This window comes from Pimephales promelas, chromosome 25, assembly GCF_988280905.1.
Source record: "Pimephales promelas chromosome 25, fPimPro1.hap1.1, whole genome shotgun sequence".
NCBI classification, from domain to species: domain Eukaryota; kingdom Metazoa; phylum Chordata; class Actinopteri; order Cypriniformes; family Leuciscidae; genus Pimephales; species Pimephales promelas.
In genome coordinates this window covers 17,245,070-17,270,942 of record NC_142793.1, presented here as the reverse complement: position 1 = coordinate 17,270,942, position 25,873 = coordinate 17,245,070, and the positions used below count along the sequence as shown (strand labels likewise).

Here is a 25,873-nt window from a genome sequence, read left to right as displayed (position 1 = left end):
AAACTCAATAAAAGGGGTAGTTCACTAAAATCTTTCATGATTTACTCACTTTTCTTTATTCTGTGGAATAAAAATTAAAAAAAAAATATTTTGAATGTTTTTATCCTTCAAAATTATCAGTATATCAATATCAATATCAAAAATATCAATATCAGAATATCAGTGAGAGCTAAAACAACATTGATTGGACCCAATGACTTTCATTGTTTGGACAAAAAAAATTATCTTTTTCAAAATAACTTCTATGTTCCACAAAAGAAAGTCAATCGAATTAGTAATGAGACGATGGTGAGTAAATGATTTTACTATCACTTTACGTCTTCTGAGCTATGAAAATGCAAACTCCGAGCAATGTCAAACACATTGGTGTCATTGTTATAGTTCTGATGCATCATAGACCTGTTGATGTGTGTGACAGAAAGCAGTAGTGTTGTCACGGTACCAAAATTTCAGTATTCGGTACCGATACCAGTTAAAATTCACGGTTCTCGGTACCAATTTCGGTACCAAAGCTTAGTTTAAATTTACATATATTTAAGTGTTTATCACGGTTACAAGTATGGAAACTGTACATTTGTATTATAAACACTTTAGAAAAAGATTAGATAAAATGACCTAAAATAAACAATAGTATACACTAACACATTTTTAAAGTTGTTTGTAAAGTTTTAATCCATTATTTATTTAATGCACAATGAATTAAGTGAACAAACATGAACAATCAGGTGTTTGTAATAAATAACATTTTCAAACATTAATTAATGTTGTAAAAATATATTGTTCACTCAATGTGTTGATAACTAAGTAATGTTTATGAATGGTATCTTTGTAGCATTACCATAAAACATGTTTTATTTGACTTGACTGTCCTTTTATTAATCTAAAACTGCATTCATATTTAATTTTAAAAAGGCTTTTTAAACCTGCTGAGTTATAAAGGCAAGAATACGCCTAGAACTGGCACTGACATTAAATGACAATACTAATACCATAGTACTCTGGTGTCGGGTAGATACTACTGTGCTCATGTACTCGTAAAACTACCCCGAAAGCACTTTAGAGGCCGTTCACATGTCGCGCGTGTTTTTTAATTATATTTTTGCGCGTGCTTATTCTTTCCAAAGCGCTTGCTCTCACGCGGCGTCTGTGGTTGCTATGCAACGCCAACGAGTTTTTATTAGGAGCGCGCTTGAATCACGCCTAGAAATTGCGAATTTGCATGTAATCGGCCTCTTATGGCAACGTGACATTAGCCTAATCCAAAATATTTCCATATGTGGCTCTTTCCTCCTTTCGTTTCAACAAGTGGATTCAGAGAGAGAGAGCCATATCAGCGTTATGAAGAGGACGCAACTGTGCACGTTTCAGACATCGCGTCTAGAACAGAACTGGACGAACCTGGTATTCGGTACCTAGAAAAGCTGGTACCGTAACATTTTTTTTTTTTAGTACCGACTTGGTACCGAAGTACCGAGTTTTTTGACAACACTAGAAAGCAGTGTTGAGAGGTTTGGTGTGTTTCCATTTCTCTCATTTTCTTTTTTAATATAAAAAGAAATTGACCCACATGTGGGACCCACCCCTTCTGGGGTCAGAGGTCATGGAGGTGGTTTGCTGTTTGTAGTGCTTGCCAGATCAGTAACCCCAGAGCAAAGGGCAAATATGACAGCTCTTAAACTGATGGGGGAAAATCATTTCCATTAATATGAAAGTCCTATTTTTGGTCTCAGATCTGTCCGGCACCTTTCACCCAGACTGGATGATTTTAACCGTATACTTGATTACTTTGTTTGTTTTCCAAGCCTGAATGGTTATTTTTAGGTATTTCAAGGATTGACGCCTCTTGTTTGATTCAGAGCGGTAATCTTTATACTTATCACACACAGAAATGTATTTAACCTGTCACCTTCACATTTGACCTTTTTACCATTTTCAGATTATGCACCTGGTCAGTCCCAGATCTCACCTGAATTACATCAACCTTTAAAAGTCTGTTAAACTGTTTCAGATTCTTGGCATTATCTTGAAGAGGAAACTTTGAGTAGAAAATGGATTGGTTCTGACCAAATATAGAGCAGAAGAAATAGGCTCTTTTCACTTAGTCAATGAAATGTCATTTCTACTAATTGCGACTAATTCCATATTGAATAACAGTTTTGGGGCATGTTACTTCTAAAAGTAAAGTGTTACTTGGTTTCTAAATTAAAGCATTCATTTCTTTCAGTCAAAAAATTGTACCCACCCCTAAACCTTTGAACGTTAGTGTATATAAATCCACAAGTTCAACCAATGGGAAAAAAAATTCCTGCTTTTTGACAGATAATTTATTTGGTTGAAAACATCTGTGGATTGAAAACAAACACACAGATCGACCTGTTTACTTCTAAAGGTCAGTTTTTGCTACCTTTGCAAGAGCTTACACACTCTCTGCCATCAGGTTAAGGTTTCAGTTTATGATTTCTGAAAATATGCCACAGTTTTCTTTCTCTAGCCTCTGGAATTCTTTATCTAGTTGTCAGGAAGTTGTGTTACCAGGGTTCATTCATTTACAGCTCATGTGATGTGTTTAAGGAAATGACTTGAGCATTGAAACATTGTATTATCAAATTTTTACCCCGTACGGGACATTCCTTATAGAACTGACCACAGCAAAACATCACAATAATGTACAGTTGCAATCAAAATTATTCAACCCCCATTGCAAATCAGGTTTATTGGCAAAATGTACATTTCAGCTGTTCGCTATGAACAAATAAAACAAAATTGAAATAGCTCAACACAACAAATGTTTCTAGTGGTTTCCCCAAATTCATAAAAATGTAGTGCTTTATCTATCTCGTTGTATCCTGTTCTTTGCTTGTGAAGTGTGATGATAGCTTCTCTTCTTGAAACATTGAAACATTTAGTTTAGCTATTTCAATTACTTTTGTTTGATTTGATCTTTACAAACAGTTAAAAATCTGCTCATTTTGCCAATAAATCTGATTTGCAGTGGGGATCGAATCATTCTGATAACAACTGTTGCTGACAACACATATGACTAAATTCAAAAGAGCATAATAGCAGTTTGCTATTTTGTTTCGCTAATTTGTTCCCTTTTTTGATAGCAGGCGACTCTATATATGGCATCCCCTGTTTCTCTTCAGTGAATTCACATGCAATTTGTCACTTGAATTCATTCCATTCGGAATTGTGCGAAAAGAGTTTTGTGGTGGAGATTTCAAAACATCCCCTGCTCACATGGAAGAGAAAAGAATTCATCATTATCTCTTATTTGTTTCATCAGTCCTTGAAAATATTCTACTGAGATTTGACCAAGAATGGAATAAACAATGATTGGGTGAGTGTTTAGAGGTAGTTTTGTCTTTTTACTACAAAATGGGCTCCTTTAAGCATCCGTATCGCTGAGGTTCCTCCCCAAATCATGATGGAAGAGCTGGCAACGGCTCTGAAGCGGAGCTCTTATAGTCATCAAGTGATTTTCAACACTTCCTTCAAGCTCCAGTGCATTGCACAACAAAAACCAAAACACAGACTCTGGCCAATTCCTAGATGTGTTCCAAAAAGAGCATCCTAAGGAAAAAGAGGAATGGAACTAATTTAGAGCAGAGGAAGTCATGGTTTTGGTCATGGTTTTTAATGGAGACATGCTCTAGGAAGTGCTATTTTCAACCCAATTGCATTGCATTGGGATATTACTCCCTAAATAAGGAATATGTGGCTCCAAGAAAATTTCTTTTTTCGATTTGATTGAAAGACGGTATGTGTTTTTTGGCAGAGTTTAAGCTGATTGAAAGTTATAACAGTGGTTTGGCAAAGTACAATATTACTCTGTTCCAAACCTAGAGTGAGCATTTTAAGAAACTGTATTATACTTCCTCCTACAAGATCAGTGTCGTTTTAGTGTCACTGAGATTTTCCATCTTTTTTTTTAATTAGTATTTATTTCAGTTTTAGTTATTTTAGTACATAAACTTAATGAAATTAAAATGAAATGTTGATTTGGCACCAAGATTAAATTATAAAATAGGTCTGTTAACACTTTACTCAAAGCCTTTACATATAATACTTTATAAAATTGTTTTATGCTTTGTTCACACCGTCGCATTAACTGTAATGTTCTACTATGGCAACACTATCAACGTCTAAATGAATCTGCTGCGGTCACATGGTACAATTACAGTAGGAGCTCTATGAAAATTCCAAGCTAGCAAGTTGTAATTACGAGCTCTTGGAGAAGGTGAACGATGTGATATTGGTATGGTAATTACAACACAGCATGAACAGACCCCTTAATAATGGTCTGTATAATAATTGTAACCACAGTTATTATATTATAATATCTATTTATTCTGTTAATAAATAAAATACTGTAAAAAAATATGTTCATGATTTGTAATCACAACATTATTTCTTTTGTCAGATCAACTTAGATAATTTATGTAGTTCAGATAACATGATATTTTGAGTTTCTGGTGATTAAATTAATCTCCTTCATTGTATTAACTCATTTTTTCCATTTCAATGAACTTAAAATTTTAAGGCAACCAGGTAACTAATTTTTTTAAGTTAAACCAACAATACTTTTTTACATTTATTGTTACACCTATTGCATTAAAACGAACAACCAATTTCAGATGTAACAAGGAATATGCAAATATTATAATGCATTTTAACTTTTGTTAAAGTTATTAATGAAAAGATAAAATGCATTATGAATAGTGCTGTCAATTCGATTAATCACAATTATTCACATATAAAATAAGTTTGTATATACACACATATTTACAATCTTTTTATAATAAATGACAGTGCTACTTTAAAGGCTTTAAGTAGGGTTGCCATACTTTTTTCTTTTTTCATAATATATATTTTTCCAGTTAACGATTGTTATGTTTTATGGTTTTATTTGGTATAAACTGTATACTTCACAAAGATTACAATCCTAAACTAAACCATTTGGAGATCATCTGTCTTAATATAGCTAGATTAAAAGAGCTGCATTTTATAGGACGTGTGTAAAATAAAGCTCCTGTTTCATGCTTTTACACCACAAAACGGGAGACAGTAACACCTCCAGACATTGTGTTGCTTTGAGGGGCTCAGGGGCCACTTCCGACTAGCTCATTTTAGGGGAGCACTGCCTCTTTTTTCCCATGGACCACTGCCGGCTAGGTAACCAGATGCAGATGGTACCTGTTACCAGCACAAACCTCACTTGTTTTCCTTTGTTTGAGTTCGAACCCCGCCGGTGGTAAAGGGGGAGAACGGATCAGACATGCGTTAGCTGAATGTAGCGAGATCGCTGTTAGAGAGGATGGGGTATTTTATCAGATAACAGGATGTGGTGGAATAAAAGCTGAATTTATATTAATTTTTAGTCGCATTGTTATTTGTTTCACAAGCAAATTTATATCTTGTTTCACAAGCAAATTTATATCTTACTACTGTCATTGTACATTTCACCAGCTTCACAATGTGAACTGAACTTTAAAGTATCTATTTATTAATTACTTTTCCCTTTTTTTCTCTTCATGGCATCTTGCATTATAATGTTTAGAATTGAGTTTTGATGTGTCATCTCACAGCATCCATTTATAGATTAAACGCACAACATAGGAATATATGATTGTTGTGGGCAAGTGATATTTTTAAATTAAATACATAATAATAATGTTTATAAAATATACATAAAGAATTTTATGTATATTTTATAAAAATATTATATATATATATATACATATATATTCAAAAAATATTTATAACAAATAATAATTATTAGTAAATATATAGAAATGCACACAAGTTGTAAAAGTAATATGATGTAATTTCTATGATTTTGCTTGACTTTATTAAAGTTTGTTATACTTAGTACTACAATAATCATTGCTGTATTTATTGAAGCTTGATGTGAAATCTCATCTGCACCTGGACTCTTTCTGATATGACAGGGTATTTTTATGATTCAGGTCCATTAGAAAAACAGTGTTTAGTGGGAAGTTTAGAGAGTACAAAGTTCCCCCATTTTCGTTTAATCTGTCAATGAATCACATTACTGATATATATATATATATATATATATATAATAAGTATGAATTTTCTTTGAAAGGCAACACTTATTTAGCACATGAAAGTAATCAAAAGTGATTCATTTTAAAAAGATTTTAAAAAGTTTTTGAACTTTAGCCTATTTTCATCAAAGAGTCCTGAAAGAAATGTCATGTTTCCACAAAAATACTAAGCAGCGACCGTTTTAAACATTAATATTAATAAAAAATGTTTATTGAGCTGCAAATCAGCATATTAGAATGATATCTGAAGGATCATGTGACACTGAAGACTGGAGTAAAATTCAGCTTTGCATCACAATTGCATTTTACAATATATTAAAGTAGAAAACAGTTATTATCAATTGGTAATAATATTTCACAATATTGCTGTTGCTGTGTGTAGTTGCTTTGGTGAGACTACTTTTAAAAACATTTAAAAATCTTACCAAACTAAAACCTTTGAATGGTAGTGATGTGTGTGTGTGTACTACTAAAATAAAGTTAGGCTGCCAAATTAAGTGCAAAGCTCATTTTAGTTCCTGCCAAACAAATCCAATTAGGTCAATTCAAATAAGCTGTGTTCAGATCCCACAGCTGTCAGGCTTGCTTTTCGGTTCTGCAGAAATAATCGATGATTCCCCTACTTGAATTTCACTGATAGTTTACAGTAGACTATAGGGGCCATCTTTTCCTGCCTGTTCCATTGGCTTACAGTGGCTCTACATGCAGCATGTGGCATGTTTTGGATCCGACAGTGTCTCAGGAGAGGGAATGTGTTTGTAGTGTTTCGCAGTGTTGCATTTCCTTGTTGAGGTGGTCACGTTCCCTGTCCCCTGCTCTCTATTCATGCTGATAAGTCTTACCGCAGGCGGCTTGGGCTCTAGAGGGGTGGTTTGTGCACAAACGGCGGTGTGAAAGGGTGCCAGCGGAAATAACACGAGCGGTCCAGCCGATAAGATTACATGACCCTCACCTTTATCAGACAGGCCTGGGAAAAGCGCTGGGGGGTCGATGAGTGCGATCTCAGCAGCGTCTGTTCATGAAGCCGTGTGCTGTGGGAAGACAAAGCCCTCGCTACTGTGAGAGATGACAGATAGTAGCTATGGGAATTATGGGTCATTTGAGCATGGATGCTATCGAAATAATATTTGTGGAAATGGAGGATGATGCATCATCAGCCTACACTGCATGTAAACAATTATCATCATGAGTTATCAAAACTTTTACCTATTGTCAAATTAACTATAATTAATGTGGTTCAGATCGCATAACATTTTTGAGTTTCTATGTATTAAACCAGTCTCCTTCATTGTCTTAACTCAAATTTTTAATTTGAATGAACTCAAAATTTTAAGGCAACCAGGTAACTTGCATTTTTTAAGTTAAAACAACAATATTTTTTTGTGTGTGTTTACTGGACATTTAAGCATGTGATTATGTATCGGAAGCTTTGTGAATCAGATCTCACGGTCTCAAAAATTCCCCTTGGTTATTCTGCTGTTCTTGGTACATGTTTGAATCATACAGTTTCAAAATATATATAAAAAAAAAAATAAATAAAAAAAACGTTTTTTGATCCCACCACAAAATTATAAATTGTAAATGTGTTCACCTAAAATACTTTTAATCTAATTGTACTTGTAACATTCAGAGTAAGATATATGATATTGTATATACTGTAGGCATATTAATTATATTTTATAACCAGATGGTGATCATGATGAGAACCTAATAAAGGACATATTCATCAACTCTTCATGCTTCATGCAGTGATTATTCTTCATTTGTCACTCCTTTTCTCTTTCTGTTTTTGAGACCCACATACACACACTCCCTTCCGATCTCTCACCCCTTCCTCCTTGTCACACATACACACCCAGTGATAATCATTCTTGCACCTTTCATGTCATAGTGAAATTGTCACCACCTCGTTCAATCACTTTTTCCTGTTTCTCTTGAATAAAAATGTTCATACATCCTTATTCAATAAAACAGTAACTTCTAACTGATAACAGACAATGATGACACAGTGCAATACCTCATGTTGCCCATAGAGGACGCAAATCAAACAAATCAGAGTCTGTGTTTCCTGTGCCTATTCTTCTGCAAGCAATAGAGAGACTGAGAGAGGCTGACTTTAAAATAACAAAATTGCACACTAATCTTACTATTTATGCATTTATCTGACTATATACTGAAATCTGCACAGTATATACATAATTCTGCCTGCTATGTTTAATATGCATCAATAAATTGTATGCTACATTGTGCATTGAACTTGTAAAAGTTCATATTTTTAAAACAGACGCATTAAATAATTTGTAGATGTTCTGAAGTTATACTCTTTTCGTTCAAAAGTTTGGGGTCAGTATGATTTTCTTAAAAATAAAATCATACTTTTATTCTGCAAAATTGCATTAAATTGGTCAAAAGAGTCAGTAAAGGCATTTCTAATGTTACAAAATATACATTGTCAAATAAATCTTCTTTTAAACTTTCTATTCATCAAATAATCACGAGGAGGGAAAAATCCTTTACATTGGTTTCCACAAAAATACTAAGCAGCACGACTGTTTTTAACATTAGTAATAATACAAATAAATGTTTCTTAAGCAGCAAATCAGCACATAAGAAGGATTTCTGGAGGATAACATGACACTAAAACTGGAGGAATTATGCTGAACATTCAGCTTTGACATCACAGGAATTAAAAGAACAATTATTTAAAAATGAAAATAGTTATTTTAAATTGGTAATAATGTTTCACAATATTACTGTTTTTGCTGTAGCTTTAATCAAATCATTTCAGCCTTGGTCAGCATAAGATACTTACTCAAAAACATCAAAAATCTTTAGAAATTGACCCCACTGTAAAAAAAATATTGTTGGTTTAACTTAAAAAAAATTAGTAACCTGGTTGCCTTAAAATTTTAAGTTCATTGAAATGGAAACATTGAGTTGAGTTGAAGGAGATTAATTTAATCACTAGAAACTCAAAATATTATGTTATCTGAACTATCTAAGTTGACAAAATAAAAAATGTTGTGATTACAAATCATTAAAATATTTTTTTTACACAAACTGCATTTCAACTGTATTTTATAACAAGTGGATGATTGTTATAAAATACACCATACTAATTTATTAGTATGGTGTAGTAGGACTCCTATTGTGGCCAATACAGCATCAATTTATCTTGTTCCTCCAGAATGGTTCATCCACCCATGCTTCACTCTGGGCAGCAACAATCCTGGTGTTGAGCCTTTTGGGGGCTTCTCCACATTTGACATTGGTACCTGTGACCAAAGTTTTGGCTATAGCAGCCTGACCATGAATATTGACTGTGGTGTGGAGCTCGCGACGAACAGTTTTGGTGGAAGTTGAACAAGCTGTGGTTTTATGTTTTGGTGGTGGTGGTATATGCCGTGGTGGTATGCCGACATTACCCTGAATGCCATAGTTCTCCATACACCACAAATACTGCTGTCCCGGTCAGTCACACATGATCATGAGCCATCTCATGAGCCAGCGAGATACGCGCCAACAATTTGTCCTCTTGAGCTCTGATATGTCTCCCATGCACATTCTCTGCATATTATACACCAGTATTAGTAGTATTCTGTAATTAATTAAATGTGTAGTCAGATTTTTCAGTGTATGAAGGGGAATTAGACTCAGGATACATCTTAGTTAGCATATATAGGCTATGACCCAACAGCATAAATGGGTCCAAAGATTGGCCAATGTAAGTGACCTGCAGTTCATCTGCCTCACCTGAGTGAAACGGCATGCGTGATGTCATCATGTTTTCATATGCAAATCAAAGTTCACCCTGGGCTATCAGCAGTTATTCCCCCTTCTCAAACATGCAATTCCCACCCATCATACACCAGGGAATTCTCCTGTGAATGATCTGCTCTTTTTTTTTGTGGGTCATAGGGCTTGTGAGGCAAAGCTGACCTTTAACTGGCATGGTTTTTTCAGATCAGATGGGTTTGGCTATTTTTGAGTCTAAACATGGTGAAATCAAGCAAATTCCACTGCAGAAATAGTATTGTAGCAATGAATTCCAATAGACTGGAATTTAGGTTTGACCAAAGAGCAACTGAATGCCAGTGATTTACTTCATTAACGGGGAACGGTTTTACAGTGCGTTTGTAAACCGTCGGTTGCTGATGTCAGAATGCCTTTTTATAGGACCTTGTAAAACAGATAGTTCTTGGATGCTTATTGGTCAATACAGCATTGGTTGTGCTAATATATACAACATAGAGGTGCGCCTAGATAATGTATATATTGCTACAATGCATTCGTAGGTATCCTAGTTTGACTGGATTACAATCTACTGTTTTACTAAAGCAATAAGGCTTTAATAAAACACACTATGTAATCTTTCCATGCCGACTGGAATACAGTTGTGCTGATGATCTCAGCAGTAACATGACACCAACAGCCAAAAAGCATAAAGGAGCTTTTCATGCAAATCAGGCTGAGATATAATGAAGTCAGCATACTGAAATGACAAGCTGATTATAAGGGCAGAAAATAAAGGACTGATGGACGAGCCGGACGGACGACAGGACCAGTTCTGGTTGGCATGTCTGCTTAAATACCAGCCACTTCCTCTGCAGCTCTGGGCTTCAATGCTTCTGACTGTCAGGCAGATGAATGAGGCAGTAATTGAATGCATTTCAGTGTGTACATGCTTTGCTCAGTTCTTGCATGCACAGTGCTGCGTAACAGCACGGCTTGCGTCACGAATTGCATGGCAGATTCGTCAGCGGCGACATCTGCCCATTTGCATAAACAGATGTTTGAGTTAAGGACAAGTTCGGTATTTTACAATTAAAACCCTGTTTTAAGATCGTTTCTAATTAAACAGAATGGTTAAGATTGTTTTTTAGATAAATGCTGCTGTCCGGTAGCACCCCCATACCTCTACAACAGTATCATAGGTGCACAGGAACAATCCTTCATAAAGCTTTAGTTCACAAAGACGTGAAACTCACCGAGTGGTCTGGGGTGTTCACAGATATGCTCACACAAATCGCTGCAAACGATACTTTCCAACAGGTTTTATCATAATTTTTGTACAACTCTATTTGCTTGTATAGTATGTTCTACGATGTACCGTATTTTTCCACCGCCGGAAATGGAAATGAGGTTGTTTGTATTCTTTCTGTAGTCTTATGCAGTCGCGGTATCGTAGGCTACGCTATACAAGTGGTTTGCTTGCAATTAGCAAAGGTGCATTATCGCCACCAACTGGGCTGGAGTGTCTATTATTCAAGCACTCAACGGAAGAATGTACGGTTGTGAGGCGTTCGGAAAAATAGGTCTACAGTTTTACAACAAATGGTAAAACACTTGTTGGAAAGCATCTTTTGCAGCAATTTTTGTGTGAGCATATCAGTCAGGTCTTTGTAAACTAAAGTTTTATACATTTTATGAAGGATTGTTCCTGTGCACCTATGCTACCATTGTGAAGGTGGGGGGTGCTACCACAGAATCCGAAAATTCTCGTGACAACAGCATTTGTCTAAAAAACAATCTTAACCGTTCTATGTCATCAGAAACGATCTTAAAACTGGGCTTTAATTGTAAAATACCAAACTTGTCCTTTAACCAACGTTCTTGTTTTCATATTCGTATGTTATTGTCTTCTGAAATAATTGGCTAAATGGAAGCTTTTTGTTTTCTGCTTCAAATAGAAGATAAAAAAGGTAATTGTGAGATAAAAAAAATAAGAAATTGTCACATGGTGAGGTACAAATTCATAAATATGAGAAATGTGGATGCAATTTTGATGGACAAAGTTACAAAGAAAGAAATGTGCAATTATGACATTAAGCCTCATTTAGGAGGAATAAAGTTGAAATTACCCTTTTGTTTTCATTTATCTTTTATTCTGAGGTGGAAGTAATTTTATTTTTTAAACTCAAATAAAAAAAATCAAATGATTGCATAGTTGAATTTTCAGCATTATTCGTCCAGTTTTCAGTGTCACATGATCCTTCAGAAATCATTCTAATAGGCTGATTTGCTGCTCGCAAAACATTTCTTATTATTGTTAATGTCGACAACAGTTGTGCAGCTTAATATTTGAATGCACACCAAAAACACATTTGCTCAGGATTCTTTGATGGTTCAAAAGAACTGTATAAAATACTGACCCCAAACGTTTGAACACACACAACTATAAACGTTCTTACGGATGTAACATGTCGTCTGACATCCATTTTTCTATCCTGATATTTTGCTGACAATATAAAGTGCCCAGCATCTGCCTAATCCTTGTGCCAGTGCATCCTTGCAAACCTCTGCCATACCCGAGCAGATCGAATCAGCGAAGATCCAAGTTTCCACAGGTGACAAATCTGGCAGCACTCCGACTCAGTACTGGTGGCCCGGGAAGAGGCGTCCCACCGAGGACAGTTGTGGGTCGGCAGGAGTGTGCTGATAAGAAGAATAGTAGTGGGCGGCGGGGGGTTATGGATTGGCCACAGCTGCAGGGGCGAGTGGTCAGCTTAATAGACAGCTGAAGGATGGAGAGGAAATGACTAAAATAAACTGCGTGTGATGTGTGCGGCCTCGTTCTGAGAGCAGCACTCCACCACTGCAGCTAACACATCTGGCCGAGAGAAGCGAGACGTTGACGTAACCGTCATAAATATTTAAAACAGCAGAAAGGTTGCAGAGTTGATTCACGCCATCCAAAAGTGTGAGAAAAACTCGTACAGTAAGAGAAAAGAGAACACGATTTGATACGCGCCGATCGTGAGTCAGCAGCTAAGGATGTGCTAGTTAGCATACTAGCAAACACTGGAGTGTTTTATATGATCTTCAGGTTACTGGGACTCCGTGGGAAAGGTTATAGGTCCTGTTTGCCTTACCATTGTCAACAAGTTCCACTCTACACAGACCCGGATCGCCGTGTGTTTCAGGCTGTATGGCCACTGTGCTGGGAAACACCTAGCATCTCTGAGCTGCTTGTTTAGCGAGTGGCTCAGTGACCTAGAAATGTCAAACCACTGTCGCTAGCGCTTCTGAAGGACAGTGTCAAACTGAAACCGTGCACTGTATACTTAGCATTTCGAAATTTATGTCTCTATGTTGTGTTTAACACAAGACGAAATGTGTGCGCAAGAAACCTTACCGTGTTTCTTGAGTCACATACAACACCTTTTTGATTTGCGTACACAGGCAACATCAGCGCTCATTTGCGTAAAGTTCCCAGATCAGCTATCAGTGTCACTATAATCGTACGATCCACATACTTGGCTCATGGATTGACTCCGGCCACCCGAAATTTGTCTTAGATAACATATTACGCGAGAAACGTTTATAAGTTAGCCAAAGTACTTGTTTTTGCATGACGCTTTCAAACAGAGGCTCCGTTTCAATGTCACTTTAAAGTTGTTAAAATAGGAATTCTCTGAATTTCCTAAAAAGTCCCACAATGCACCATGAAAACCAGGTAGCATCGATGTTCAGCAACTATATGTTTTTTTAAAAAAAATACAAACCATTATTTACATATATTTTAGCATCAACATACATCGCTAGACAGGTAAGAAACAATCTAGCTAACATGTTGTATAATATATTTATGGCTGAAAGGTTGCACGTATATGATACAAGCAAAGTATTTCTCATAATGTACTTTAAACAACATTAAAAAAATATTGTCAGAAAGATATCAGTTCTGCTGTTGTTATAAATACCAGTAGACTAGTGATGTTGTACAATGAGGATGTTGTCATATCGCGGAGTCATCAGTGTCCCAATGTTTAGTGAACCCTGGGTCCATACCGATCTTGCCAGTATCTGAAGTTGCGTATATACTGATTCAGAACCTGGGAAGCTAGGGAGCTGATTGAGATCTAATTTGCACACATAGCATTAGCATGTCAACTGCTCTGAGGTGCAGCAACCCAGGACAGACTCGCCTCACCTCAGCCCTCACCCTACCCCCCGTAGCGCTGACATTTGACCTCCACTCTTCTGTCTGCCAATGAGGTCTGACAACAGCTCCCTTTACAAAGAACAGGGTCTGACCCTGGCCCTGTGAGTGTGTGTTTCATGTCGACTCAAGCCGAACTGAGAGGGCACAAGCAGCTCTTTGTGGGACAGAGGTGGCTGGGCTCGGTCCAGAGAAGTCCATGCAGCTGTTCAACACTGACAGCAGCTTCATTCGCTGCGCTCCGTGTACATCAATGTGTGTGTTCGTTCGTGTCACAGAGTTTGTGGTTTTGTTAATAGAGAGGACATACTTTATTGATGATCTGACTTCATGCAAATTATGCAAAGTAGCCTATTTAAAGAGTTGTTGTTGTAGTAAGAGTGAGAGTGTCCAATATCAGAAAAGTGTCAGAAAAATATTCATATTTAACATGTTACAAAGTAAAGCTTCCGGCCAAACGGTCATACGCAGTCTACTTGCACAACCTACCCAAGTGATGACATTGGAAGTAGCGTATTGCATTATGGCATAGTGCAAATATCAGCAGTACTAATTAAGCTTGGAAGAGCCAGGAAAAAGTAATATACAGTGTAAGTAATATACAATTCACCTAGGATGGTTTGAGGGCGAGTAAATGATGAGGTAATTAAGTGAACTACTCCTTTAAGTAAAGTGCTTGTGTGTGTTTGCTTGGTTAAAATTCTCCAAAATTTGGGTTGTGATTAATGCTGCATTCCAGGCAGGTTTTTGAGCACGTTAATCACGACTTCAAACCACGACTCACGACTTTGTAGCATTCCAGGCCAGTCACGGCAAACTACCTGCGCGCAAGGAATTGTGAGAGCTAGATGTAAACAAACCAGCATGGCGGACCTTACAGGGCTTATGCGCACTTATTGTCGCCAAAGGTGCTTACTCCTTGTTTATTTGAGGGAAATTGAGGAGGAAAAACGGCGCATAAGGGAAGATAAGCTGTTATACCTTTTATTTTACTTTATTTGTATATTTGAAAATGTATTTGGTATTAATTTACCCTTGCACTCAATGGACTGAAAACCAGTTAACGTTATATTGTCCTAAAGTGTCTTCTCACATGTACCGCCTACAGAAACACTGCATCCGTAGAGGCTGCCATTGTTGTTTTCTATTGTTTCGCGGGCTATGTGACGTCAGAGCTCGTAACTGGGAGTAGATCGATCTAGTACGAGTTCACAGGTGGGAAGTCACGGGTTTGAATGCCTACCACAGGTATAGGGTTGGAAAAACACGGGTTACGGGTTGCCTGGAACGCGGCGTTAATGACCATGGGAAAATGTGGGTCACATGGCCAACCCAGTTGAGAACCACTGCGCTAAAGTAAGCAAAATTCGCTAATTCATTTACACCTCATATATCTATGCAACTTTTTCTCTCCGTCCCAGTTTTGTTGTCTAGCTACACTTTCACGTGCCGGGTCCAGATTCCACTGACCTGCCCGGACCTGTCATTTTTCCAACCTGAACCTGGTTGTCAGTGCCGGTATATCGAAAGAAGTGTAACACAAAAGTGCATGGTCTATGTCCCATTAAGTCTTCTTAAACAGAACTGGCGATGAGGGGGGCCACAAAGCCGCATGTTGTGTTGAGCTCTGAGTGAGGAGACTGCAAGAATGCAAACCCCCTCTGATTGGGCCGCTCCCCTGATTTTTGCAGCTTGTGAGTTTGTGTTTCTGTGGGTGGATGAGTGAAAGCTTTAAACCTGTATGAATGATCAAAGAACTTGGAAATGTAACAAATTTTTTTCTAGTGTTTTACACCTGGCGGTTACGGGCTTTACAGGTTGGGACTTCAGTAGAAATAGAAACAGAAAGTATTCATGCCTTCATGTGTTCTCAAGGACAAATAACTGATATGGATTCTACACGCACATCCTTTTACCTTATTTGGACAATCACCATGGATCCTACAAAGGTGTGTGTCTAGAAATGTGTCCCACATCTATTTACTATCCAATCCTCATCATTAAAGAGATTTTCCATCATTTATGACACGGCGCTTTCCCGCCATTGATGAATTTTTTCCATCAATCCACATTTTTTTGTGATCTTCTGAAGTAATACAGCTTCTTCAGATACAAAAACAAGCAAAGAAAAAAATCTGTGTTAACCAGCAGGAGCTGATAGGAGTTGTTTTTGCACAACTAGCTTAACATGATCCTTAAACATTCAAAGGCATATCAATCAAAACATTACAGGGAAAAATGTCCAACCCACTGACGCAAGCTTTTTTGATGGACTCTATCTACTCGATTTAAGTTCTAACGAATTTGCTCAGAATTTGCTTCCTATCTAGACTAAACTGCCTTACACTTTACAAACTTACATCTAAAAAGTGATTTTCTTTTCTTTTACCATGTCTTATCTCACCTGGCCACCGAGCTCAAAAAAAGGTGCATGAGACCCCTCTGTGTTTCCAGTGTTTTTCAGTTCTTAAGAAACCCCACAAAACTGCAGAGGAATGCCTTTTCATGGACTATTCAGTCTCTGCCTACATCTCTCTTTCTTTTCGCTGTCTCTCCCTCTTTTTCATCCCTGTGACAAGGTGAAACAGTTCCATCAATGCAATCCCAGCATGTGCTGCCGCCAAAGAAACATCTGCGTGACACTGTCAGCTGTGAACAAACATGGCTCTGAAGTCCTCCCAGGATACAAACAGAGACACGGACAAAGACACTGAGAGGAAGTGATTCTGGCTTAATCCTCCATGTACTCACTAAATGGGAAGGTAAACCGTCCCGCTGGCAGAGCGAGAACAGACCTTGTCCATCCTTCCAGTATTGCACACTTGTTTACTCAGCTTTTTTTTTGTCCACACATATATCAAAGCAGTTTGTTTAAAAAGGGAGATTGGAGGCATTGAAGAGGTGCGTTTGGACTTGATGCCAGCTCTCGCCTTTGACGCCCACCTGGATGACACTTGTGAACTGTTTTAACCACACCCGCAAAACAAAGAGCAGCATTCCCATCATTATGTAAAAGCTCTTTTTTTCTTTTCAGATGGAAAGAAAGACAGTATTAAGATGAAAGCATCAGAGAAGAACACGATAAAGCAATGACTTTTTGTCTTCACTTTTAAGATGACCCTGCCTAAAAGACCAGGTTAAACCAGCATGGATTTCCATGATGCTCCAGACTGGATTATGCTAGTCAGTTATAGTTTGGAGCTGCTTAAGCTAGTTAAGAACCTTCTTGGGTATACCAGTATCTCATCTTTTACAACAGCATCCAAAACTATGGCTGCGTGCAGGTAAATGTGGCCCAAATCCGTTTTTAAGTTGTTGCTCATATGTGTGTCAGATCTGTTTTTGTCATGACAGTGTGAACAGCACGGACCACGAATGGCACTTTTTTTTATTCTGATTTGGGCTACTTCCATGTGATCCTTAATCCGATACTGGTCAGGTGTTTTGCAATGCAACCTCAGTCTGAAAAGTTCAGTCTGAATTCATGCGAATTTTACATCAAATAGTGTCTACACCGGACATGACCGTTGATGTGACACATTGTACCGCAACCGCTAGAAGTTGTTTACAGTGAATGCGACAAAGCAACTGTTGCAAATCTATTTGTCCTTCCTATGGGACGTATCGAGAGTGCTTGGAGTATGTCATAAAGAAACAAGGCATCAGTTTACTGTCTGGGATTTGTCACGTTGTGCCGCATCCAGTGTAGACAACATCACTATCCCCTTTCACACAGCAATCCCGGTACATCACCGTAAAATTGCCAGAATGACTTGAAATATGCTGTTCACACAAGTAACGCGTTCCGGGTTTTTACCAGTAAGAGACCATTTCAGTTAGTTTACATTTTACATTGTTTCTTCAACCAAATAAGTTGACAAACTCCCCCAAAATGTAGGTAATCAGTTATATTGAAAGGGTGGTAAAGTATGATTTCACTTTTCTAACTTTAGTTAGTGTGTAATGTTGCTTGTTTGAGCATAAACAACATTATCAAAGTTACAACGCTAAGGAAGATATTTGCTTTTAAAGAAAAGGACTACAACAAACGGCTGGTAGGGACTACACGACATTCCTCTAGGTTTAGTGACATCACCCTAAAATATACATAAACCCCGTCCTCAGGAACACACAGTCCATGTTGAGAAGAGGAAGAGTGGTTGAGTCAGCTCAAACTTTAGCATCCATCTTTTCACATGCAATAGAAAGTCACTCTGTGTGCATCTGACAACAGTTCCGATATGAGTGATTTATAGATTACCATGACAGAATATCCTAATTGACGATTAGGATTGTTAACGCCACATTAACAACATAAATTCATCAACTAACCATTCAGAGAGGTCCTGTTGTATTATACATGTTGTAACTTCTTCTTGAGTATCACCATCTTTGACTGACTCCATTTTAACATTAAAGGGAGAACAGTTTCTGTCATTTTAGTGTGTATGCATGAGGTAATTGCAGCTAACACACACAAGCTCTTGAAACCCCACCCTCTGCAGCAGCTCATTTGCATTTAAAGGGCCAGGCACAAAACGGTGCGTTTTTGCAAACCCTCAAAAAGTGACAACTTTAACATGCTATATAAAAATATTTGTGGGGTATTTTGTGGTAAAACTTCACACATACACTGGGACATCAGAGATTTATTTTACATCTTGTGAAAATGGCATTTTACCACCCCTTTAAGTAGTATTTGAGGAAGCTCATTCATGTTTTAATTAAAATGATCAATGTAATATTAACTTAAATAGCTTTGGTTGTGAAAACTTGGCTAGCTTTAGCTAATTCAGTAAACTTGCTAATTGGTAACACAATGTTTTGATAGCATTAGCATGGCATATCTATGGCGTAGTGCTGCAATAATTAACATTTAACATTTCTGTTCTCAAACCAAGCTTGTGCTCCACTCATCAATATGATGGTAACCCTCAAAAAAAAAAAAAACATTAAACACTACTAAATCTCCCACTTAACATTAATCTCGCAGAGAAACATTTTAAGTTCAATTTAAGTTTGTCTAAATTAAAAGAAACAAGTTTATAAAATGAAAAAAAATGAAACAATTCAACTCAAAAGAAAAAAAATTCTAAATATTCATAAAAGTTCATTTGTTTTATTCTAATTTGTTTAATTTCAGTTCTCCCCACTCAAACCAATGTATTATTTTGAGCATTAGGATTTACAGTGAACACCACTAAAGAAATTGATGATGAACCAGAATCATTAAGTGCAATTGGAGAACAAGAACTGATTCCCATTGTTATCCAAAACAGTTTGTTGACCAGCTTTGCTGTGGAATAACCTCCATATAGTCACATCCTCTGCTGCTGCGACTTGATGCTACATTTTTCAAGTAAAGCGGATGAGTCAGCAGGCACACATACGCACATACACACACGTATCGTATGCACATCACACCGCAGTAGGGTAACAAGGAGTAAGAAATCACATCATCTGTTTTCTCATAAGCTCCAGTAAATGTTCATGGACACTGACAGAGTAACATTTACATCTTTCAGTGGGTCGAAGACATCTCTTGTGATGGAAACTGTGGGAATATGTCATGTAATCTGCTGGGAGGGTGCGGATATTTTGCCGCTAAGTCAGCACTCAGGCAGAAACACGCACTCATGCCACACCTACGGCAGTGCTAAAACAAGCACAGACCACACATATACAGTATGCTTCTGTGACAGTCACAGAGACAAATGGTACTGTCCCTGTTGGAAACTATTAACATGCTCGAATTCAGTAGAACCTATGGGTGGCTTGCTGTTTCAGCTAGTTAAAGGATTATTCTGGGGTTCAGTAAGCTCAATCGATTGGTTGCATAATGTCGATTTCCCCCTTCTTTAAAAACAACAACAACAGTCTCTTACAGTGTAAACTCATTGTTTCAATAGTATAGCCTCAAGACATCAATATGTGTTAACTTAACATGAACTGTGAAAAAATAGCTTACAAACCTTGTCTGTTTAAAGTTATTCCCAAAAAATGTTTTGCCTCTGTAAATTAATTGGATCAAGTCAGATTCAAAATTCTTGTTTCATTTTGCTGACATATTAAGAGTCAAAAGTTTTTACAGAGGGGATTTTTGATATCATAAATTGCTTTATAAAATCAGGAAAATTATATATGAACAAACCCCTCTGTAAAAAAAACCTTCAGAATATAAAAAGGAATAAAACTGTGACGTAAAAATTTCTCAGTGCATGAAAAAAACCCCAACTCATTTTGAGAAGATGGCTGTCAAAGAAATTGAAATCTACAGACACATATAGATAAAGTGCAATAAAATAAGTGTATTTTGTATGTTTTCTTTAAAACACAAATAGCCCTAAATCTCCAAATTGACCAGTACTTGAAAAAAGAGTATGAAGTGTTTTTGCCTTAGTAAATGAGATACACGTCCAAATGATTATGCTGCAAAATGCTGTTGATTGAACTTAACTCATCTTGTACATGGATTATTCTTTTAAGAAGACTGGTCGGGACACCGGCAGTTCAAACCGCATTAGCACCTGAACTTGATTCAGTAACTACTGAATCAATAACACAAGTCTCTTTTGACCACCTGTGTTAGGTATAAATGAAAAAGGAAATTGTCTTTATCTGTCCTTTCACTATCAAATCAGGTGGTTTCATTGAAAGCACCCTAGAAGCTTAATTCAATGGCAGATACACACTAAGTGCTCAAGTTTCAAAGACATTTTTGGGCGATAATAGCGCTGCTTCTAAATGCAAGAGGAACAATGGAAGAACTTTAGTCTCACATCATTTATCTCCTAGTTTCCTGAGAGTCTGAAGCCTGGGATCTGCTCCAGACATCTGCCCATTCACACGCTTTTGTGTGCATACTCCTTGCTCACTTTGTTCACATTGAAATATGTGTTTTGACAACTTCACATCTCAGTAGCTTTAGGGATGCCGCTTCCCCCTCGCCCCTTATTTCTTCCTCATGCGCTGGGATTGTCACATTTGCTCTTTCTTGTCTACTTTCTTTCCATTCTTGCCAGGTGAGCCAGACTAATCAGTCTTGATGCGTCTCTGACATGCTGATTGGCCGCCTACTCACCTGTCAATCAGCCACTGCACTGAAGAGAGGTTTTAAATGAAAGAAAATAACTTTCAGCTCCTAAAAATCGAAAGGTTTTTTGTTTGTTTGTTTTTTGCCGTGTTGCCATAGAAGAGCCGTTATTGGTTCCCCAAAGAAAAACCTTTTGGCATTTTGGTTCGATTAAAACGAACCCTGGTGCGATTGCTCTGTGCAGTTAATTTGGAGTGTGAATTCTTCCAAACAAACTGCCTTTTTCCAATTCGGTACTATTATCAGAACCGTGTCTCCTCACGGAAGATAAAAGCCGTAAAAAAAAACGTTTTTGACCTTTCTTTAGGCTTGGTGTTAAAAATGACAGTGTGAATGCTAAGCGAACCAGGACTAATGTATTATTGTTTAGGCCATTGTTTAGTTTAGGTTTATGTTTATTGTTTGTTTTGTTTAGGCCAAAAGAAGTGTGACCATTTAAACCTTAGTGAACAGTTCTTTAAAAAAAATTCTTAATTTGAAGAACAATTAAAAGAACCCTTTTCCACTATAAATACATTTTTGTGCAATGAAAAGTTTCCATTGAGCCAGTTAAGCCTCTTTTCTACCATCGGGCCGAAAAGTTATTGTTGCCTAACCGTTCCAGTTGAAATGGATATGGTTTATTTTTCTCCTGTGGGGTTGATTGATTTTAATACCTGCAGTGAACAGGGCCTATAATGCTAAAGTGCAGTGTTGTGCCTGAACGCGTTCAAATTTTGAGCGAACGTGAACTGAACGTACTATATTACTGCCTGATGAACGTTACTGTGAACTTGTTCATTCTGGTGTCTGTGAACGCACGCTCTGTCAGTTTAACTTTGTACAATAGGGTGCCAGATTTTTATAGAGCCTTCCAGGCGAAAACCCGGCTAAAAGTAAAACACACCTTAAACAGGCCTTAAAATGTAGCGGAAAAACACCCAATCTGGCAACACAAGCCACCAGTGTCGCACCGCGGCCGCCATCGAAAAAGCAGCGAGCGAGGTGGTGTCGATCATTCAAACTGGTTTATGACTGGTTCATTTCTGTGCAAACTTTGCCCGTTGATAAAATAATTGTTGTCTGTGGTTGTATATGGGTTGTGGCAATAATAATAAAGCTCGCAACATATGGAAAAAAAGTATGAACTAGTTCATACTATGATCATACTAGTTCAAACTATGAACTAGTTCATTCTTTTGAAGTATGAACTATGAACTGAACTAGTTCATTTTAAAATGTGTGAACTGAACTTTGAACTAGTTCATGTAGAAAGTGAACTTTCCCAACACTGCTAAAGTGGCGCAACTGTTCGGTAAATCCACCCATCTGTCTTTATAGTGTCGCTCCTTCGATGGCTTATAGGGTTCATATTATTAATCTTTACTATTTCTTTTTTAAAGCAAAAAAGCTAAATTGTAAATAGTAAAATGTGGCGGCATGAAGTCTTTAAGTTTTTGGAGACGGTTTGTCACACTTTGTTTTTTTGAGTCATTCTTCTTGTACTCTTAACAACCTACACTCTTTCCATGTCCTTCTTTATTCACAGTGTTTAATTCATACAGAAATACGTTTCTCAACTGTGCTGAAACTTTTTCAGTTTTTTCCACTTTCCAAAGTCTTAACAGAAACAAAATCCGTATGGTCTGAAAGTGTGGGGTTTCTCTCCTCTAAAACTGGCTACCATTAGGGGAATTCCACCAATCTCAGTACACGGAGGACATGGATTTTCCACAAAAAAGAAGATATGTTCACTACGCTCCATTGGGCTGTACAGTTCAGTGCCATAGGCAAAACCGTGACTCCCCATGCACCAGCCGAGAACATCAGAAGCATGTTTAGATTGTGAAATAAGTCATATAGAACGACCTAATCACCGTTTGTTTCTCTGTTTTGTTTGGTTTGCAGGTGGCCATGAATTTCACACAAACCAAAGCTTGTGCAGACGTTAAAGTAAGTGCTGGTTCAAGGTTTTACACTGCAGCTTCCATAGCTTCTGTATCTGAAATACTCTTATAAAAGACTGCCTGAGAAGTTTGTCTGAGAATTTGGCTATTTTTTGGAATCCATCAAGGGTTGAAAGTTTTTGGTTTGTTTAAGGGCATATGAAGCTCTCTGCTAAGAACAGGAAATACCTGCTGTTAACGTGATCAAGTTTTGTGACCTTTGTGTTTATGTGGTAACCAGGGCTTTAAAGTCCCTGTGAAATCAAAATTGAACCTATTTACTTTGTTAGCGCATACTAGTCTTGTGGTGAACAATTAATCCGTGCAAGTAAAAATATATTTAAAAAATGTTTTACCTTGGTAATCTTTAATCAAAATCTGAAAAGTTACTTCCGGTCTGGAACGGTTTCTTTTTCTGATGACGTAGGTTTCACAGCTTGGGTGGGGAAACGCTTAACCACTCCCCTCAAACCGTTAGTTTGCTATGAGCGAGAGATGGAGAGGAGGAGCGCTAGAGTAAAACCCTGCCCTCTGTTCAATATTCCGTTTCACTTGGAAATACGTCACAGCACTGGAGAAAAATCGTTTGCAACTTCCGGTTCACGGGGACTTTAACTCTTGTAATGTCAGTGCTCCTAAAATTATGAAGTGAAATGATGAATTATTTATTATAACAAAGACTAAACATGGAGAATGGTTGGCTCTTTGCTAACATTTGAGATTCGACTGTGCTTTATTCTAGTTTTGTTTGTTTGTCGTGTTGACTTTATTGTTGTTCCCTTCTGTCTGTGTCTGGCATTAGACAATTTCGCCATATCCTATCACCCTGGCTTCATTTTGAGTTTTTCTACATTTCCCACAAGTATCTAAATACACATAGTTTCATGTAACAGCACGGAGGTGGGTGTTGTTTTAAGGGCTCATTATTTCAGTAAAGTGATAATGCATGTGTGTGTATAGGGACACGTCTTACCAGGAGCGGGTGTTGCTGACAATGGCTCTTTCAGTTGTTCCTCTGCACATGCTATGAACCTCAGGTCTGTAAATATTCTGTTTGTTGTGGGGATTTAGATTCAGATGTTGCATCCTTTTAATATCTGCCACATATCTCATTGTTTAATACCTCCAACTGGTCAGTCCTTGCATACATTTACAGTTAAGGCATACTATACTCTTTTATTTAACAATTTGATTTTATTATTTTTTTAATTTTTAATTTTTTGTAATCAATTTATGGTATTTGTCTGAGAATGTACTCCCTTATTTTTATATTTTATATCATTTGTATTCTTTTATTTTCTTTTTTTTTTTTACGGTGTTGTTTTTTTAAAAATATTTTTCTTACTTAAGGCATACTGAAATTATTTACTCATTTATTTTATTATATATTTACACTTTTTTTGCAATTTATCTAACAACATGAAGAAACTACACGGTAAAAAATATTTTCAAGATTCGTTATCACAACATATTTTCTTTTGTCAAATCAACTTTATAATAATTTATTTAGTTGAGATAACTTATTATTTTGAGTTTCTGATGGTTAAATGAATCTCCTTCATTGTATTAACTCACTTTTTCCAGTTCAATGAACTTAAAATTTTAAGGCAACCAGGTCACTTACTTTTTTAAGTTAAACCATCAATATTTTTTTACAGTGTATTTCCTTTTTCAACTCTTTGACCTTTAGACTCTGACCCAGACATTGGCCAAGCATCGTACCATTAGCAACAGCGGCAAAGATTTTCAGTATCACAAATGATCTGATACTTGAACCACTGAAACCTGAATTACAGTTAAATTCCTGTAAATGCTCTCATGAGGGGTTTCCATACTATTTATAAATCCCATTCATTACTAAACCCCATTTCATTAACTCTTGCCTCTTTACTTATACAATAATTCTCTGTAAATCCTGAAATGGAGGTTTTTTAAGTTTATGAAATAAATTCAGTATTTGGAACAGAGGTAATTATGCACAGTGGAACATATGGCTTAAAGCAGCTTTGTCTGGATGCCAATGAGAAACAGTATAAACTTTTGCTTGGGCCAGAGTGACTTGTTTGAATTGTAGTAAAGATGGTGGCACTTTAATCTGCTAAGCTACAGGCTACTCATGATTCCTATAGTGCAAAACAGCAATTTATACACAATCATAGAAAATAAACACATTATCCAGGGTAAATGTGAATTTGGAGAATATATGTTTGTTTTATTAATATTCATAAATCTAATTTTCTAGTAGAACAGTGTGTATGTACAGTACGCGCTACTGGTGCATGCGTGTCATTTATAAGAAAAACCTCTGGTGAGAATGACTTGACACTTTTGACATGAACATTTGCACTTTTCAGTTCCTAGGATAGGATCTGTGCAGCTGCCTGCTTGCAGCTGAGCTCCAGTTGAGTTTTGCGCTGTGTGAGTTTTCTAAAACCCCAAGGCACCCCGACTTTACTGTATGTTCTCCTGGAACGCTTTAGTGCGCCTTTCCTTGTGGTCTGTTCTCCCTGCGGTTCAGACATGCCACCCAATCTCCCGCTTATTGGACCCATCTGTCTCATTAGATTGTGTGTCATTGCTGGTACTGTTTTAAATGTCAGATTTGGAGACCAGCCTGTATCACTTCCTCTTCCATTAAAGACGTTAGAGAAAACGCCAGGTTCTTAATAGGGTTGGCATGATTTCCCCACAGGGTTTAAGAGTTATAAGATATTTCGTGATCCAACTGCATCTTTTTCTCGGTTGAAATTTTCCTTCCACCTTTACTTTATAAATAAAGTGTTCCACAAGGATTAGCCCAGGTAATAAACTCAAGGTCGTGCAATGGCAATCGAACACAGCC

At 37.2% G+C, this 25,873-nt stretch overlaps 1 protein-coding gene across 1 annotated transcript in view; it reads left to right on the top strand.

The window, feature by feature from the left end:
• Window positions 1-25,873, top strand: part of ccnd2a (cyclin D2, a) — a 142,792-nt gene that overhangs the window by 69,179 nt on the left and 47,740 nt on the right. The window contains exon 2 of the mRNA XM_039646912.2: window positions 22,994-23,038. Within this exon, the coding sequence (XP_039502846.1) occupies window positions 23,000-23,038 (39 nt within the window). The 5' untranslated portion in view covers window positions 22,994-22,999. The remainder of the gene's footprint in view (window positions 1-22,993; window positions 23,039-25,873) is intronic.